Raw genomic sequence first — 18,694 nt, 5'->3', positions numbered from 1 at the left:
TATCTGGCCCTTCAAGCAGTGGCTGTTATCGCCGCACAAGCGAATGCTCCCCGACTTCAGCTTTAGCGCCGCCGCCAGCGAGCTCAGCAGCACCAGCAGCAGCAGCAGGGTGACAGCGCGAGCCATGGTGACGCCGGGGCGACTCTGCGTCGGTGAGCGCGCCGGTGTGCCGCGCCTGCCATGCTGTCACTGTTCGGACACGGATGTTGAAAGCTATAATGACAGATGATCGAAAGCAAACGGCATTAACTGTGAAGTGACGTGGACCTCATGTGATCGGCTGTCATTGCATGACTGGTCATGGTCATTGCGTGATCAGCCTGTACGTGGCGCTAGAAATTCGGCTGTCCTGGCACAGGCGATGCTCGAAGGCTGTGAACTATAACTATATGATATGTAATTATATTGTAAGACAAAACAGCTTCGTGTCAGTCACGTATGGCTTTCTGTGCTGACAGTTTGTGTCCTACTCATCAAAATATGTCTGTAGCTTTCGCATGGCAGACCAGTTATGCCACTATGCTTCTGCAACTGCAAGTTTAGGTGGGTGTCCTCTATGCCAGCTATGCTATGCTATGACAGCCATGTCGGTGTTTTTCGAAAAAAAAATAGTAGCCCTTAATTTGTTTAGTTTAGTCTAAGCGGTTTTAAGACATCGAAACCGCCAGCGCGCGCTCGTGCGTATGTGTCGCCCGCAGCCGTCCGGGGACCTTTCACACGTCAGCAAATGTCTTGGTACGAACACACCATACGACCGTACAGAAACCCTTTCGCCTTTCGCCAACTAGCATCTGCCGGAACAAGGTTGGGTGCCATGCTACAAAAAGTCAGCGGGAAAAAGTCTTCCAACCTTGGGGACATTTTTCTTGCCCCCTGACTCAATGGCAGGGTGGCAACTGCCTCCCCCCCCCCTGGCTGCGAACTATGGGAAATTATCAAGGTCCGTTTCGAACACTGGTTGTAGACACAGGCCATAGCTGTGTCCATAATAGCACAGAAATTCTCAACTTTAGATGACGTAGTTGCGACATCAGAAAGAGTGTACCATCTGATCGCAAAGCCATGGGGCGTGATTTTCATGGATGTCAGTCCATCGTGCAGAACCGACGTGCTTAACGGGTTTGAAAGTCATGGACCTTCCCTCCCGTGAACTCATAGAGATAGAGGAACAACATCATGCCTACGTTTTGATTGTTTATTTTCACTCATAGCTCGGTGGGTTGAGACGCGCGCTCGATGTAATGGAAACGAACACAATGGCTATGCAAAATCACACAATTTCGCCCGCAATCGTGCACAAATATCGCAGAGACACGGAACACAACAGGTGCAGGAAACTGATGCCCTCTGATATCACGCGGCGCCTGATAAGTCTCGCGCCGTCCGTTACCGTTCACTAGCTCGTAACACTGGCCTTCTACCATCCGATTTCCCCGCCGAGCCAGCCTCTTCGGGGGGCGCGGTCCAGCTGTCAGCGCACTTCCGGCGTATGGCCGACCGGGCGTCACGCGTCACAGGGCAGGCAGACAAGATCGCTCACCACAAAATCAACACCGCGGACCGGACCGGGCTCCCCATCGATCGCTCCTGCACCGGCCGTCCCCACTCGGAGCACCCGAAAACAAACCGTCGGCACCGGTATGCCGACTTCATTGCTAAGGCGACGGCGGGCCGGAGTGGAGCGGCTCTCCTCATTCTCCTCACTCCGCACAAGGGCCCCGGCGGCACGCTGATTTGCGGCGAATAACAAGCTCTCGGAGGTAACACAAGTAGAAGTCCCGCAACTCGGTGATGACTTAGCGATGATCACTGCCGGCCGCAACACGTCACCGCCGCCGGCCGCAACACAAACATAAGCCTCTTGGTTTCCTGATGACCTAGCGGGAGCCGCCGCCGGCCGTACTCGCATGACCCCCTCGCCCCGGCGACGACTTGGCGACGATCTCTGCCGACCCTTCGTCTGCAGTCGGCCCGCCCCGGTCACAGTTCATCCTTGAGCAGACTGTAGCGACTCTCGGACGGCCCGAGCTTCTTGAAGACGGACTCCGGCGGCGACGTGGGCGGCCGAGTGGTCGGCTGCGTGCCCGCCGCCGCCGCCGGCACTGGCTGGGGGCCGTAGTGGAATTCCCGGTGCAGCTTGCCGGAGTGCAGATCGTCGATGAACTGCTTCAGCCGACCCGGCGACTCCATCTCCTACGGGGGCGGCCGGCCCGGCGGTGTTACGGCGGCCGGGGCTGCTGGGCCCCATCTCACCGGTGGCGACGCCGCCACAACGGTCACGATCGGCTGAGAGCACTGAATTCGATCTCTCAGATGACTCGAACGTTGAATACAGCGTACAAGCCCGCTGCGCGGTACGGGTGCTGGCTGTTCATTTTGTCCCGGATTTTCATTTTACCCGTATTCCCGAAGTCAGCTGCGTACATATGCTAGACACAATGTAGGCAAACAGTAAAAATATGAGAAATCAAACGTACGGCAATATTTACGTTTTAGACATTTAACACCGTCAAAAGAAAACAATAGCCTCAGGCCACCAACAACGGGCTATGTAGCACAAGACGACCACACGCTACTGGCCGTGGGTACTCTGACCCCAGGAGCTTGCTGCTCGCTTTGAGCTGCCAAATGTCTGCAACATTGCCATCGGCACGCATTTGATGGCCTTCCCTCCTATCACGATGTCTTAACTCCTGCCAGACTCTTCGTAGATTATAACCACTACCCAAAATAACGTTCGTTATGATAACAAACATAGAGTTGCTGGCATCAAAGGTGTCTTGACAGCACTATCACGTCGCCTGTCACGTCGCCCTATCACCTCACATTACTCTACAAAAAGTCTGCCACAAGGGTGCACGTTCTACTGCAGCCGGGTTCTATGCCAATCAGGCCGGTTCTGGATTAATTTCAACCTCAAACTCTTTTTGCTCTTGCACAAAACCCCGCATACATGTGCTGGTGATCAATTTCACGGGAGTATGCCACCTTGTTGAACTTTTCATTTAGATCCATTTATCTGTTTTCGCCCGACCGTTAGATCAAACGCGCATGACTTGATCAGTCATACCAGCTTTCTCAAAATCCTTCAGAACGGCCCAGAATTTTGATCTGAAGCAACCGCCCTGCAGAAGCAGTGCCGTTGGCCCCCAGCTGCTCGCAACTATGAGAGTAAAACATTTCATTTGCCCGGTTTTACAGTGTAAGTTCTGTAATATATGGACACACTAGCTTGTCAAAATACTCGTGAAATAAATACTACGAAAGCTTGAAACACGCTATTTTGACAAAAAGATAAGCGAACGCTTCATTGCATGCGGGCTATTACCCCCGAATGCAATGAAACGTTGTACTAAAGCTTTGATGTCTTCCGTACGGCGGTTACCAGTGGCTCTTTTCGAAGCACACTTTGGCTTTGAGAATGGGAGTATCACGTGGTCCATTGTGACGCACTGGTTCGAGCTTCAACCAATTCGTTTCTCGGCAACTGGCCCTCGCCTTGCCCTCTGGGTATACGACAAAAATTTTCTTTATTTGCACCAGTACAGGTGCCACGGCGGTTTACATGGCGACGGTGCCGCGACTGCAGGGGAGTGCTGTTACGAGAGGTTGACAGCACGACTTGGACTCGAAAAATTACAAATTGATATCCTCATCTTGTCTTCAAGGTGCTGCAGTGGCACTGCCCAGTGCCATCACTACACGTAACTAGCCCTAAGGTTTCGTCAGGGTATGTTTTTGAAATGCGCCACAAAGACGGGACACTCCCTTAAAGACGACTATTTTCTCGATTTAATACGATTACTTCAGTTTCCCCGTCGCCAGCGACTCACCTTGATGTCGGGGAAGACGTACATGTGGCGAAAGCTGTCGATGGCGATCAGCGGCAGGTCCTCCTTCGTCTTCCCCAGATGGTGCAGCGGGTGCGCAAACTGCAGGCCATCCGCCGTGAGGAAGTTGATGCCGTCTGCGGCACGTAAAAACAACCGTTATCGACGGCGACGGACGGGTCACGTGACCGCCGTCGCCGGTGATGCCGACGTGGACGGACAGGTCACGTGACCAGGTCGCAAAAAGCGCCCCCGAAAACGGACGGACGGGTCGTCACCCCTCGCTGGAGCCGGGGCCGCCAGAAAGGCGGCAGATACGCCCGCGGCGCTGGCCAGGCCACCGAAAGCCAATGGCACAGCGCTCCGGCCGACACCCGAGCCGTCGCCTCGGCACCAGCATCTGGCTCCCCGGCGAGACGATCGACTCCGTCCCGAGCCAACCCAGCCAAAAACGGCGCCAGACGACTCCAGCAGTCGGCGCGCCCTCAACGACCAACGGCCGACCACCCACACGCAAAACGCCATCACTGACTTTTCTCCGAGAACAGCTGCTGCTCCACCACGCGGACAAACTGCTGCGGCGTCTCCTTGTCGTCCGGGTGGTGGAAGAGGATCATGAACGGCAGCCGCTCCTCGGTCAGCTCCTCGGCATTTCCGAACGTGATCTCCCGCACCTGGCGGCGGCACGCGTCCGCGTCAGCAGCGCGGCCTTACAGCGGCCAGGCGGGCCGGCGTGGGGTCTCGGCAGTCATGCAGTGTCGAGCCGTGCTGACGGCGGCCGCCGGCGCCGCGAGCCGGGGCCTCACACCGACTGTGGTTTGGTCTGCACGCAGGGGGTCCTGAACCTCCGGCGGATAGCAACGAAGTGGGCCAAGGAGACCGCCCCGAGATGTGGCACCACATCCGCCTCACAGGGTCAGACCACGTGATGTTCACGTGGTTTGATACCTGATTATGATAGCGGTACATGATCTTAACGCCTCTGCATGAGTCACAGGTAAAGAAATGGGGCTCTAACCAGTTCCAAGGCATCTGGTATGCCTGTGAATACGCCACTCCTTGTCACAACGGTTGACGAGAGCATTCAAAACGGTACATATCAGAGGCGATGGTGTGAGGCCACTAACCACACAGCAGAGAGCAACACGAGAAGCCCCTCAGCAACCAGATCCACTTAAGGTGGCGTCCGCGGAGTGAGCCCGGAGGCCAGGGTAGTCAGACATAGCCTCGCGGAACCCCCGTGGTTGACCCACAAAGCACCCAAACTATCTATCACAGGGATGCTCCCCTCACGAAACACGAGATTGCCTCACCAAAGAGCCTGACACCCTAGACAGCCACACACAGTCCCTCTAAACAGCCGGACAATCCCCGTAAACAGCCGGACAGTCCCCCCCCCCCTCCCTAAACAGTCGAACACTGCCCCCCCCCCCTCCCCCTAAGCAGCCGGGGCCGTTACCACCACTTCTGACTGACCAGCGGCACGCAGGTCCTCTGCGCCCAGTCGGTGAGCTTCTGCGTGTTCATGATGTCCAGGTTGGGCAGCGACACCTCCTCGGAGGAGCCGGCCTTGCGCACCACCACCGTGTCCCGGCCGGAGGGCAGCAGGTGGCGAAACGCCTCCCTGCCGACCGACACACGCCGCGCGCGTCCCGTCACGTGGCCTGGCCGGCGCCGCGCGGTGTACCGCACTAGCAGTCGGGCCGTCTTCCTTCGCTAGCGGATCTGCACTGTCATGTCAGCGCTGCTGCATCAGTGGCCGATGCGTTGCTAAAGCTCGACATCGTAATATTTAGGCAGTTACATGTCCGCGTCATTTTACCTATATAGCCGAGCCATTGTCTTTCCCTGCATATGCATGCATGTTCTACAACCGCTCGACTGCTTCACGTGGCCAGAAGAGAAGCAGAACAGACGCTATGACACCGACCGTCAGCCGCGGCTCTGGACCAGCTGGCACAGCGCCGCAGCTGTGTCAGGCCGGCCAGCGCCCAGCCGCTATCCACAGCAACAGTCAGTCGCCAGAGACGGCTGGCAAATGGCGGCTCATGTCGACAAGCCATGATAATGGCTGGCAAATGGCGGCTCATGTCGACAAGCCATGATGATGGCTGGCAAATGGCAACTCATGTCGACAATCCATGATGATAGCTGGCAAATGGCAACCCATGACGACAATCCGTGGCTGGCAAATGGCACAATCCGGACGGCACCGGGAAGATCTTTCAAGAGCGCGTGGCAAATGTCACATGATCTGGCAACGCCACATCTTCTGGCACTCGAGCTGTGCCCTCGTGCACTCACGTGGCACTCGTGGTGAGTGCTGCGTGCTCCTTTGCGTTCCCAAGATATACGGTTGGCACGCTTGTGGAATGCCAGGCCGCGAAGAACTACGTTTTCACCAAAGACTCGCCGTAACCGGCTTGCAAGCATGCTGCTTGCAACCTCAAATTACGTCGCTATTTAAGCTATGCTAGTCAAGATTATTTATTTCCTGGTGAAAACTCGTCTCTTCGGTCCGGTATAATGAGCAAGCTATGCCGACGAGACGCGATGTCGTCAGTGGTGATATTGCACTGCATACAACTCTCCTAAGCAGCTATAAATATCAGAAGTGTATTTTCCTACTCAGCCATGGGAGAAGGGGGTCCAGCCCCCCACCAGAGTTGGACTACAGCTCCCTCCACGACTTCGAGAAGAAAGTGAGCGGAATCGGTAGAGAAACCCATTTGCTAACTATTTTGAGGGTATGTTACATCATTCTAGCTGTTCAGCCCCCTCTCCAAATCATTTTTTTGCAAAACTATGCTCCCGATAAATATGCATGCCATGCGGCATTTGACTGAATCGCGGTGAATTACCGTCCAATAAATGCAAATGATCGTACATATGGGATCCAAAATTAATATCGTCACAGGTTGACAGCCTGTACTACCGAAGAAAATTCCGTCTTTCCTCTCCGTCTCCTACCACCACGCTAGCTCAGACTGGGAACGCGATTGAGCCCGCAGCCAAAAAGGTGTCAGATAACATGGCGTTGCCAGTTGCCAGATCACGTGATATTTGTCACACACTCTTGAAAGACCATCCAGCCGTCACTGTGCTGCCCGCCGCCAGCGTCACCTCGCCCCTGCTCAATCCGGTGACGTCCTACCCGAAGCCGGCGATCATGTGGCACTCGTCCTTCAGCGCCGTGGCCATGCGCTGGAACGACTGGTAGTTGGTGGACGCCCGGCTCTCGAAGTAGCCGATCACTTGACCCTTCTTCTCCTGGAAAACGAGAAGTGGGGTCATGTCACGCAGTCGCAGTTCGAAGCACTCAACCTTTTTCTTAAGAGGATGTGACGCACATGATCACGTCCCTGTTATGGAGCGCCTGCATTGACCACATCCATCAGCCGTTTTCGCCAGCCAGTGCATCGGTCATGGGCAGTCGGGATCACCTGATGGTTCTTGAAAAAACAAGACGGTGCGTGCCGCGGTACGGAAGAATCGTTATGAACCCGAGTTACAAACGGAAGGTTCACAAGACACCGGGCAAATCCACGGGGATATGTTGAATGAAGCATTTAGTGGCGGCTTGCAAGATGTCTTCGACAGGTCAGTAGATCACCTGGCGTCTGACCGCCCTGGCGTTCTCCCGCATTGTATATGGAACGACAGCTAAATACAACTCAAACCTTCCACGGCATCGGGTTCGATCCCCGAATTAGAATCTCTCCATCACTTCCGATGTTTTCCGTCGCATCACAGCCAGGCTTCCAGGAATACTCGACCACACTTTCAAAATGCGCGATCTTCGTACTCTATACAGAAGAGCGCCTCGTCACCGAAGTGAGCCGTTGGTTTTGTGAGCTCTCGTCACCACAGTGAACGGTTGGTGCTCAGCCCTCTCAACACAGCGAGCCGTTGGTGCTTTGCGCCCTCGTCACCACAATGAGCCGTTGGTTCTGAGCCCACGTCACTACAGCGAGCCGCTGGTGCTCTGCGCCCTCGTTACCACAGTGAGCCGTTGGTGCTGAGCCCACGTCACTACAGCGAGCTGTTGGTGATCTGCGCCCTCGTCACCACAGCGAACCGTTGGTGTCCTACGCCCTCGTCACCACAGTGAGCCGTTGGTGCTCTGCACCCTCGTCACTACAGCGAGCCGTTCACTTTGCGCTCGAGACCATGAACCGCCCACCGATAAATCCGAAAGCACCGCCACCACCCCGGTTGGAAGCGCGGGTGCGGGGAGCCCCGGCCATTTCGGGGAGTAGCCGGGCCGGGGGCGCGGGGGACGCCCTTTGGCCGGTTACGGCGGCCGCCCCGGACCGGCCTAGGTCGCCCTGCTTGACTCCAATGTAGCAGGGGAGCGCCACGGCACCCGGCGGCACACCGGCGCGCCACCCGGGGCATCTTGAAGCGGCATCTTACCGCTTCGTCTGATCGTATCTTGTTTAGGATCAAACCCTTCAATGTCTCGAAACTGTTCAACACTTCCCACCTGGACACAGCACAAAAGAGCAGAACTCTGACAACATCAATGCACCGTTCCCACCTGCTGCTCGCGTGAGATTAGCGGCACATCTTTATAAAAACACCGGGGCCGGCACCCCAGCCTGCATCGCCCCCAGCCGCACGCAGGCCCAACAGCTGCGGTGCACGGGCTCTTTCCACAGCGATCACCAGACGGCCCGCGACGGACGGAAGGAATAGATGGCGCTCGCGACGCGACACCCCCAGGCCATCCGGCTGCCGGCGGCGCACACCGACCTCTCGCAGGTCGCTGGTGGCGTTGATGACCCGCACCGGGTCGCGCAGCTCGTCCTCGAGGAAGCGCACGAGCGCCTCGGCGCTGCGCTGGCCGCGGTACTCTGACTTGGCCGGGTGGCCGTTACGCAGCAGCTTCAGCGTCGGGTACTTGCTGATGTGAAACCGGGACGCGATCCCATCTGGGGAAGAGCACGTGCACACTGCGTCAAGGCACTGATGGCTGTACCCCGCACCAGGGGATGGCACACTGTATCAGGGCATACACGGGTGTACCCCACACCAGAAGAGTCAGGTGCACACAGGGTCAGGGCATAGATGGCTGTACCCCGGGCCAGGGGAGAGTAAGGTACACACTGCGTCAGCACACCGACGGCTGTACCCCGCACCAGAGGAGAGTCAGGTGCATACTGCATCAGAGCACAGACGGTTGTACCCCGCACCAGGGGAGTCAGGTACACACTGTCTCAGGGCACAGGCCGCTGTAGCCCGCACCAGGGGAGAGTCAGGTACACACTGCGTCAGTACGCAGACGGCTGTACTCCACGTCAGGGGAGTCAGGTGCGCGCTGGGCCGGGGCACAGGCGGCTGCACTCCACGCCAGGGGAGTCAGGTGCGCGCTGGGCCGGGGCACAGGCGGCTGTACCTCACTCCAGGGGAGAGCAGGTGTACCTCGAGGCATGCGGGAGACACATATGACAGCCTTTTGAGTGAACGGTACGCTTCACTCCATAGGCAGGGAACGTGATACAGAAGAGAACATAAGTATGAAACACCACGTAATATATAACGTTCTTCACGCCATATTTGGCACGGGAAACGTAACATCAAGAACGGGGTCTATCACCTAAAAAATTACCTTGCGTTACGGATTACAAAGCAAGTTGAACACGGCAGCTCTAAATGTTTCTTGAGGCACGTTTCAATCATCGCACGGCCGTCTGCCTTGTGTCCACGGATGGATGCGTGTTTACAAACCCGGCTCGGCGCAATGCGTGCCGACATATTAATTATATACCCATTTAAAGAGAGAATGGGATTTCGCCGCGTCAAACAATGCGCCTGGACTCGGTGCATCAATCGTTGTCTCCCGGGGTATCCACTGTATGTCCCGCTACCCGACAGTTGGGTGCGGTACATTTGCTAAAGTCGAACATCAAGCCGCACGGTACGTGAGTTAAGCTTTCAGAGCTGGGCGTCGGCCGGCAAATCGTGTTTTGACGAGCGGAACAACGTCGCTCGCGATGGACAGACCCGTTTCCAACGCTTTAGCACAGGTGCCTGTGTGGCGCCTGCTATAGACCGGCCGCACATGGCTGCCAAAGACGGACAGGCGCGCTCCTGCTTCCGGTGAGAGACAGGTGTACCCCGCGGCCGGAGCAGGTGGGCCCACCTCGCGCGGTGCTGACACCTTGGACCGTTTGTACATGTGAACCGCGGAAATGGGTGGATCAGGAACACCTCGAAACAGACAGGCGCGCAGTGCGTCGTGGAAAACCCATGCGTATCTCCAGTGACAGCGAAGTACCAAGACGCCCTCGGCAGCATAGTTTTACGTGCGATTCGACCGGTTAGTTTGAGTAATATTCAGCAATATTTTCACACGCGATTCAGCCGTTTCAGTGTGGAGGCGCTCGCGCTGCAGGGGGGGGGGGGGGGGACTCCCACGGGCAGGTGCAAATGTCAGCTGTCACCGGGCACAGGTGCGGGTCAGCCGCGACCCCTGCTGCCAGCCAGCGCCGTCCGACGCCGCCTGGCCCGCCAACGCGCCGGCCGCGGTCGGGAGACGGGTTGGCAACGACGGGAAGCGCACAGGCAGTGCTCCTGTTCAGTGTACGATGCTGCTGTGGTGGCATCGTCATATGAGTACAGAAGTAGTGCGTGTTTTGTAACGATCGAACTGTCTGTCCTGTGATCCGAACGGACTCGAGTGCCGGCCACGGCGGCCAACAGCCGCCCCCGATAAGAACACCCGTGTGAAAGCCCGTTGTCTAAATGACCTTGTCCATCACTGGGATAGATAAAAAAACATGGTTGAACACATCAGCCAATGCCTTAACCATTACGCGCGCTTGGAAATAATTTCGGGCCCAGGCACGATACGTGGGGCATGCCATCATGGGGCGGTTAACGACGCTCGCGCGCGCCCCACCCGGTTTGCAACTCTGATCGCCTCGAAGCAAATTTTGGAGCGGGGGGGGGGGAGAGGAGGGGGGCTGTAGCGAGGACTCACACGCTTCTAACTCGCGACCCCACAGTGGGTTTCCGAGCGCTCAACATTTACCAGCGCCGACCGCCAGTGGATCACCATCAGCCAGTCCTCTAATGACGCCACAGCACGCGCGTCGGCGACCAGAGCGTAGCAATCTCCGCAGGCGGCTACAATGCGGGCATGCGCCCGGCCCGCGGCGCCGTTGTGCGCCGGCGAGCTCGCGATAACGGCTGGACGCCCGTCGAGGGCTCACCCTGCTGGTCGCAGTCGACCTTGCCCATGACGACCCTGCCGCCGTCGAACCGGGAGGTGGCAAGGTCGGCGGCGCTGTCCCACACGGGCGCCAGCATGTTGCTGAAGCGACACCAGTCGGCGTAGAAGTTCACAAACACCAGCTCGGTGGAGGCTGCGGCAGGAGGTCCCGTCAGTCGACCAAACACCAGCGGTTGGCTGAGGCCAGTGTCGTGTGTGGCACCCTAGGCCGGTGTCGTGTGTGGTAGCCTAGGCCGGTGTCGTGTGGTAGCCTAGCCCGGTGTCGTGTGTGGTAGCCTGGGTCGGTATCGTGTGTGGCAGCCTGTGTCGGTGTCTTGTGTGGTAGCCTACGCTGATGTCGTTTGTGGTATCCTAGGCCGGTGTCGTGTGTGGTAGCCTGGGTCGGTGTCGTGTGTGGTAGCCTGGGTCGGTGTCGTATGTGGTAGCCTGGGTCGGTATCGCGTATGGTAGCCTAGGTCGGTGGCGTGTGTGGTAGCCTGGGCCGGTGTCGTGTGTGGTAGCCTAGGTCCGTGTCGTGTGTGGTAGACTAAGTCGGTGTCGTCTGTGACAGCCTAGGCCCGTGTCGTGTGTGGTAGACTAGGTCGGTGTCGTGTGTGGTAGCCTAGGCCGGTGTCGTGTGTGGTAGCCTAGGCCCGTGTCGTGTGTGGTAGACTAAGTCGGTGTCGTGTGTGGTAGCCTAGGCCGGTGTCGTGTGTGGTAGCCTAGGCCCGTGCCGTGTGTGGTAGACTAGGTCGGTGTCGTCTGTGACAGCCTAGGCCCGTGTCGTGCGTGGTAGACTAGGTCAGTGTCGTGTGTGGTAGCCTGAGTCGGTGTCGTATATGGTAGCCTGGGGCATTGTCGTGTGTAGTCAACTAGCACGCGACATTGCTGCGGGATGCCCAGCGCTCCAGCTCCGGCCAGACAGACCAAGCCATTGCAGTACTGCCAAATTAACGGCTACATACATTTTAAGCTAGACTACATTTAATATCCAACACACCACGTCACAATCATAGGCTCAGCGCAGCACTGGCACAGCACAGCACAGTACCACTAATGCACGCACTGATCTGTGGCAAGTACAGCAGTAGAGCTTGGATGTCAAAAATTATAGAAAATTAGATTCATCAAAGTGGCCACCAAAATCTTGGCTCCCAGACTCCAAGGCAATGATGCATTGATGGGTACCACCCTGCCACATTAGTGAAAGTCCAACAGGAACTGAATAATTGAAGAACTATACACAAACTTTGAATCCATTTCCTGTCCCTTGGCCAAGCACAACACACCAGTTAATGAAAGACAGCTTCAGAACATAATCAGTAAGTACTTGCCTTCACTAAAACACTTGTAGAGGCCAGTCATACATGCTTACTAGCATGGAAGGAGAATCAATACCTCCCCATGAAATTATCACAATAAAAGGTGGTTTCATCCATCAGACATATAAATGACACAAATGGTGGGTGCATGTTCTTACCTATTGTTTTGTCAAAGTTTTCAGACGTGAACTGCACTGCACCCGAGTTTGAACACTGGATGTGCACCATCAGCAGCTGAAAGAAATCAACAGGCTTGTCATCTGATACAATTTGACATCAAATTTTTCACAGCTAATGCAAGTAGTCCCACTTTGAGAGAGCATCAGGGCAATATTCAAAGCATTTTATGATGCGCCATAGTGCAAAATCTGTTGTTTTTTTGCTTCACAGGTTTTGCAAATATAGCAACCTTTGGCCGTCTTCAGCCGTAACATGCTAATTCTGTCTATGTGTTTAATTTATTTTACCACCAACAGAGCAGAGCTCAATCGACAAGCAAAGTATTTCATACCAAATTCAAAAACAGGCAATTCATCTGAAGCATAATGCAGTATCAAGAAAACAATGGATGACATGCCATAACGGTGATCGAAGACGCCACAGTACAGAGTTCAATCGCAGTCGATAACAAGCACTCTAACATACAAAGCTGTCGTAAGACACCCACGCTCGTATTACTTGCCAGTAAAGTGTCCATAAAGCTTGGCAGCCTACAGAACAGACCGCTCTAAGCTATTTTGATGAGAGCGCGCTGTTCGGTGAGCCTAACTTAAGCGCGGAACGGTCAAGGCCGCGCGTGCGATGAGAAACAGGTGAACATGACTTGAGAGCCCAAATCTCACGGGGAGATGTTTCTCAGATGAGGGTATATCGTGCAGCACTCTTTGCGCTACTAGGGGTGGGATTTTGAACTGTAGCAGATGAGTATTCTACGGAAGAGCCGCTGTTTTCCTGGATGATGCATGATTAGGCTACCGAATGAGCAGCGTGCGCAGTTCTCTGTCGACCCACAAAATGTCATGTGGACCATGAGCGGTAATTGGCTGCCCCGTCCCGATCACGCTCCTATATTCTGCCGTCAATCGCAGGCTCGCAAACTACGCCATCATCACTGCGATTCGGCTGAATTTTGGCCTGCTGGGACCGCCTTGTCAAGACGGAATACGGAGGTGCGTGCTCGCGTGCCCCCACTGACTACGTCAGAGATATGTGAGAAATTAGTTTGGTATTCAGTGCTATAAAAACAAATCACGAATGCTGGAGTGTATTAAGTTACACACGTGTTTACGGCCAATTCTGCCGAAAAATACTTGATCGGGAGAGGACATCAGAGATATACTTGGTCTGGAGGTGGGAAGGCCAGCCTGAGCATTTGAGATTGTGGAGGATCGACGGTCGGCCCCATCTGACAGATAATGCTTCGTCATAATCCAGATCCCTCCACGCCTTCCACTACCATTAGCTGGGGACGCGAAACGGCTGAAAAACTCGTATCACCGGCAAGCAGGAAGCAGCCGCATTCAATGCGACGCAGATGATCTTCAATACACGGTGAAAAGGAGTCACCCTCCACAGGGCCATGGGCCAACCGCTTTTCAATCGAAAGTGTTCCGTTGACCACGAGCCTATGACGCCAATCGGACAGATACGAGACGAATCCCCGCAGTGCACGTTCCCTCGAATGGTGGGCGTGCGGGGGAGGAGCATATGGTTGACGTTCTGAAAGCGCAGCTGAATAACCAATGTAAATGGCACGCGTCTGGCATCAGTCCAATATGGCCTCCCAGGCAGACTTAACATAAACATTAACGCTCGGGTTGCCCCAACGCCTCAGGACTTAAACCATGCCGCTCAGGCTGCAGCACGAACGAAACATAGTGGGGGACAGCTCATCACACACAGTGCATGCCGTGACGTTCCCAAAAAGGGGCAGCAGGGATATCAAACTGCATTCTGAAGGCTCCTTCTCTGTGTAGGTTCATGCCATGACGCTCCCAAAAAGGGGCAGCAGGGATATCAAACTGTATTCTGAAGGCTCCTACTGTCCTCTCCATTGAACATTGATATCATATTTGCCAACTGCACAACGTCAGGAAGGCACCGCAACTCAGCGAGTGGCCGCATACAGACTTTGGTGGGGCGACGGCTACCTCGTCCGCACCGTTGGTGGGAAGACGGCTACCTCGTCCGCACCCTTGGTGGGGTGACGGCTACCCCGTCCGCACCCTTGGCGGGGTGACGGCTACCTCGTCCGTACCCTTGGTGGGAAGACGGCCACCTCGTCTGCGACCCTTGGTGGGGTGACGGCTACCCCGTCCGCACCCTTGGCGGGGTGACGGCTACCTCGTCCGTATCCTTGGTGGGAAGACGGCCACCTCGTCTGCGACCCTTGGTGGGAAGACGGCTACCTCGTCCGCACCCTTGGTGGGGTGACGGTTACCCCGTCCGCACCCTTGGCGGGGTGACGGCTACCTCGCCGCACACTCATTGATAACATGATCACTGATATGTCAGTCCCAAATGCCCTCGTCCCACACCCACCACACACACAATGCGGCCAGCACAGCTGCAGCAGGTACTCCCAAATGGCAGAATGGCCCGCCTACGCAACACGACGTGTCTGGAGAACTAGCACACCGGATTGATTGGCACATTTCGCATCATGAAGCACGGCAACGGGAGCCGGACAATCCGGAATTAGAGCCTGTTCAGGGTTATACAAGACTCGCCACACACACAGCTTCCCTGCCACACACTTTGATCTCGAAGTCATCAGTGAGCTTGTTAAAGTGCTTATCTACTTAAAATTGGACACAGACTTGTAACAGGTCTTCTGCCCGAAAACTCAGCCGCGGTCGCGGGTCTGGGTTTTTCCGCGGTCCCCGGAAAGCTGTCTCGTTCGGCTGGATGGAAGCCCGCACCACAGCGCCGGGCCAGAAGGGGAGGGGGGGAGGGGCAATTGGCACTGGAGGATCACTGCGGGCATGATCGGCATGCTGCCGGACTCCAGCACTGTGTAGGAGCCGTCTCCCACTCTGTCAGCCCGCCCTCATCCAGCGGTCAACAGGGGACCAGGGAGGGGCCCTTGCACACATCAACAAAGACCATGTGCTTGGACCACCTGCCAGCAGATTACTGGCACACTGGGGTATGTGATTGTCTCCTCACGGGCAAAGATCAGAAAACTACCGCACGCACTGACCGATGCTGAAATACACCTAGATGACAATGTCATTTATTAAGAGGGTGCTGCAGTCATGATACCATCAGTACATCACCAATTAACCCCATTTTAATGACAAAATGCAGAATCATTGTGATATTAAGGAAGCTACTCAAACTCAAACCACTCAAAACTCAAACCAAACTCAAAAACACCTTTGATTTTTAACTAGGGTACTGGTTCACAGCAGAAACCTGTCTAAATATGACCCACTGGTTAGCTCCATGATCACTAAAAACAGTCATATGATGGGGATCCCCATCCACAGGTTTCACCCAATGCTCACTGAAATTCCACCCAAATATCCAGTGGGCTTAATGTTTGAAGCTCGCGTAAGCAAATGGACCAGCACTGTTACTGGACACTGCAAATACAGAGTGTCAATACACTAAAATGCAGAGTGTCAAGGCAGGATACTGATCTTCTTACCATTCCAGAGGACTGGGAATCCTAACAGATCCTAAAGGCTTGATGTAATAGACAACCTATTCCTAAATATTTCTGATAATCTTGCTGGTTAACATTATGACTGGATTATGATGTACACAGAACAAACATCACCCTAGTTTCATCCCAATCAATATTTCTTTCACAGCAGCAAATTATGCATGTGCAAATGCAATATTATTCATATTTAGAAACATATACAGGAGTTTACAGGGTAAACAGGAGTTAACAATCAGGAGAGAGAGTGAAAAACTGGATATTTCTTTTAAAAAAGCCAGTAAAAAGCAAGTCTGAAGTGTAGCAGGCTTGTGAAATCTCTTAAATGATGTATGACAACATTAATACAACTAAAGTTCTAATTTCTTTAGCTATATATGCATGCCTTCAATTATGTACATACTGATGCTTACAATTAATGCTAAAAAAGGCAAATATTTAGAGACCATCACATAATATCCCCATGTATAAAATGATAGCATATATAATACCCAGACATACCATGACAGCATATGATAAATGATATGTGTGACACATGCAAAATAGCTCTGCCATAACACAATCTGATCACACATGCTATGAACTATGTCACAGCTTCAAACTGTAAGGGATACATGTTACACTGAACAAGTCCATAGTACTGGAGACTTTGCTGGAGATGCAATAGAGCAGCAAAATTGCAGCCAATGCCAACCAAAACTTTAGAAATCTCAGTTTGGTTGGTGCATGATCACCAACTACAGCACATGGGGAGCAAATGTTTTATGGAGGGAAGATGCAAAAGTCATTTCAGGAGAAGTGCTCCAAATCATTTTTCACAGAAACACTTGGAAACTTTTCCATACTTTGGTATTACCTAGGTTTGATGCGCAAGAGCACAAGGTGCAACAATGTAGTGCAGCTGTCTAGCATATGGGATGTATTTTCAAGAGGTCACCTACAGAACACACATGCAGAACCTCAGGCCAGGCTAAATTTTCATCAATTTTCAACCTATTTTTGTGTTTTGACACATCTTGAAGGCACTTTTGTTTGAAATATAAATAGCGACATTGTAAATCCTTGCAACATTGGCTCTTTATGCACCATTATAGGCACCACAATCGCGGATTTGATACTTACAGTGTGCATGCTCTGAAACTATTGCCGTAACACCGCCGCTATGCCTGAAATATTGGGTGTAACGTGTATTTCAGCAGTATGGCTTCCAGGCATGACTCGTCACTTACCATCACAGTTAACAGCTGTTCCTTCCCCATGAATACCGCCTCGCGATAACCCATCGCAACCCTTCCCTATGATAAAAATGTTATTTAACAAATTTCCTGTGCATGGGGGGCACGCAATGGTACAATCGTACGAGAGACGTGCCCCTACTCCATGCCATCCAGTGACCACGAACGTCCTCCAACCACCAGCACAGCCAAACGTCGCGGAATACAATATCGACGTTGATGGCGCATCAACAGAGAGAGCTATTCCGGATACCTTAAAAAACTGACATGCCTAGTAGATAGACTCATTCTCAGAAGCTGTGTATCTAATCAATTATAAATTTACCTTAAGCTATTAAACGTAATAAAGTACGGTAGATAAAATTGTCGTGAGGGATAAACTGTGAAATATCTAAAAATGTGGCCCAACAATTTTATATGCCTACACAGGCAGCACAATTAGGGGAGTTTTTCGTTCCAATAGCGAAAAATTTTCGCCATTCGACCATTATGTTTTTGTCAACATTTGCAGTCGTTCCTTGTTCGTCAGCTTATGACAGGCAATTGGTGGCGATAATAATTACCTGCGAATCAATGCGGTGGCTCAGCTAGGCAACACCCACCACTGACATTTACACATAAAATTAATCTAAACAAATGTGATTATGGCTGAAAAAGGTGTCACTCCCAAGAAGGGTTTTGGGCTGAGGCTGAGGATTAGTGAGATGAGGCTGAGGCTTTTATGGGACTGAGTATTAGTGAGAGCAGTCACTATCTCTAGACTCCTATTGGCCCGCAGAAGCCGCCCTTCTTGCTAGGATGACAGGCAGGCGATGCCACATAGTCTGCGCTATCAAGCGCGTCCAAAAGCGGCGCACGGCGTCCGCCCCTCGGCGTTACTTGCAGTGGCCAACGCCGATCGGTTTTACGAAAACTGGAACCCGGGTGTTGCGTGCATAAAGGTTGCGTTTGCGTGCTCCGCAGGTGGCACCCGAGCAGCATCGATAGATGTATAGATGTCGATACAAGGTCTACCGGCAAGTGGCGTCGCCTCGCTACGCGGTCGCTGGAGTAGCTAGTGAACCCTTTTGCTTCGGAGTCAGCTGACGTGGCGAGGGGCGCGGTGTTTGACGTGCGCCGCTGGAAGCCGCCTGTTTCGTCAACAGCGATAGCGGAAATTGCTCTGGTAAGAGAGCTATATTTGCCTTTTTATCGGACTTTTCTGCCCTCAAAATGTAGCATTCGTGACATAAAAGCTGCGGAATTTGTGCTGAGTAAATATACGCCAAGTCAAATCTGGTGAGACATATTTGAGGCGTCGTTAAAGTGCTTCGATGTATGCGAAACCATAGTTCGTCTAGTTCAAAATACATCGTGATAAGTTAGTATTCGGTGTGTCAAGTAATATATGATGATAACTTTGCTGTCACTTCTAGATTTGTTGT

General features: G+C 53.6%; 1 protein-coding gene across 1 annotated transcript; it reads right to left on the bottom strand.

Annotated features, from left to right (window-relative positions):
• Window positions 1-1,177: 1,177 nt before the first annotated feature.
• Window positions 1,178-17,458, bottom strand: LOC119106193 (endoplasmic reticulum resident protein 44). The gene is made up of 9 exons (XM_037229799.1): window positions 17,265-17,458; window positions 12,527-12,602; window positions 11,048-11,200; window positions 8,586-8,764; window positions 6,985-7,100; window positions 5,307-5,454; window positions 4,363-4,504; window positions 3,834-3,967; window positions 1,178-2,193 (listed from the first exon to the last, which is right to left on the bottom strand). The coding sequence occupies exons 1-9, from the start codon at window positions 17,316-17,318 to the stop codon at window positions 1,981-1,983; spliced, it is 1,215 nt and encodes a 404-aa protein (XP_037085694.1). The 5' UTR covers window positions 17,319-17,458; the 3' UTR covers window positions 1,178-1,980.
• Between the last annotated feature and the right edge of the window lie 1,236 nt (window positions 17,459-18,694).

Source organism: Pollicipes pollicipes, unplaced genomic scaffold (genome assembly GCF_011947565.3).
Source record: "Pollicipes pollicipes isolate AB1234 unplaced genomic scaffold, Ppol_2.1 Scaffold_6138;HRSCAF=7277_pilon_pilon_pilon, whole genome shotgun sequence".
Lineage (NCBI taxonomy): Eukaryota > Metazoa > Arthropoda > Thecostraca > Pollicipedomorpha > Pollicipedidae > Pollicipes > Pollicipes pollicipes.
This window is presented reverse-complemented; position numbering and strand designations above follow the sequence as displayed.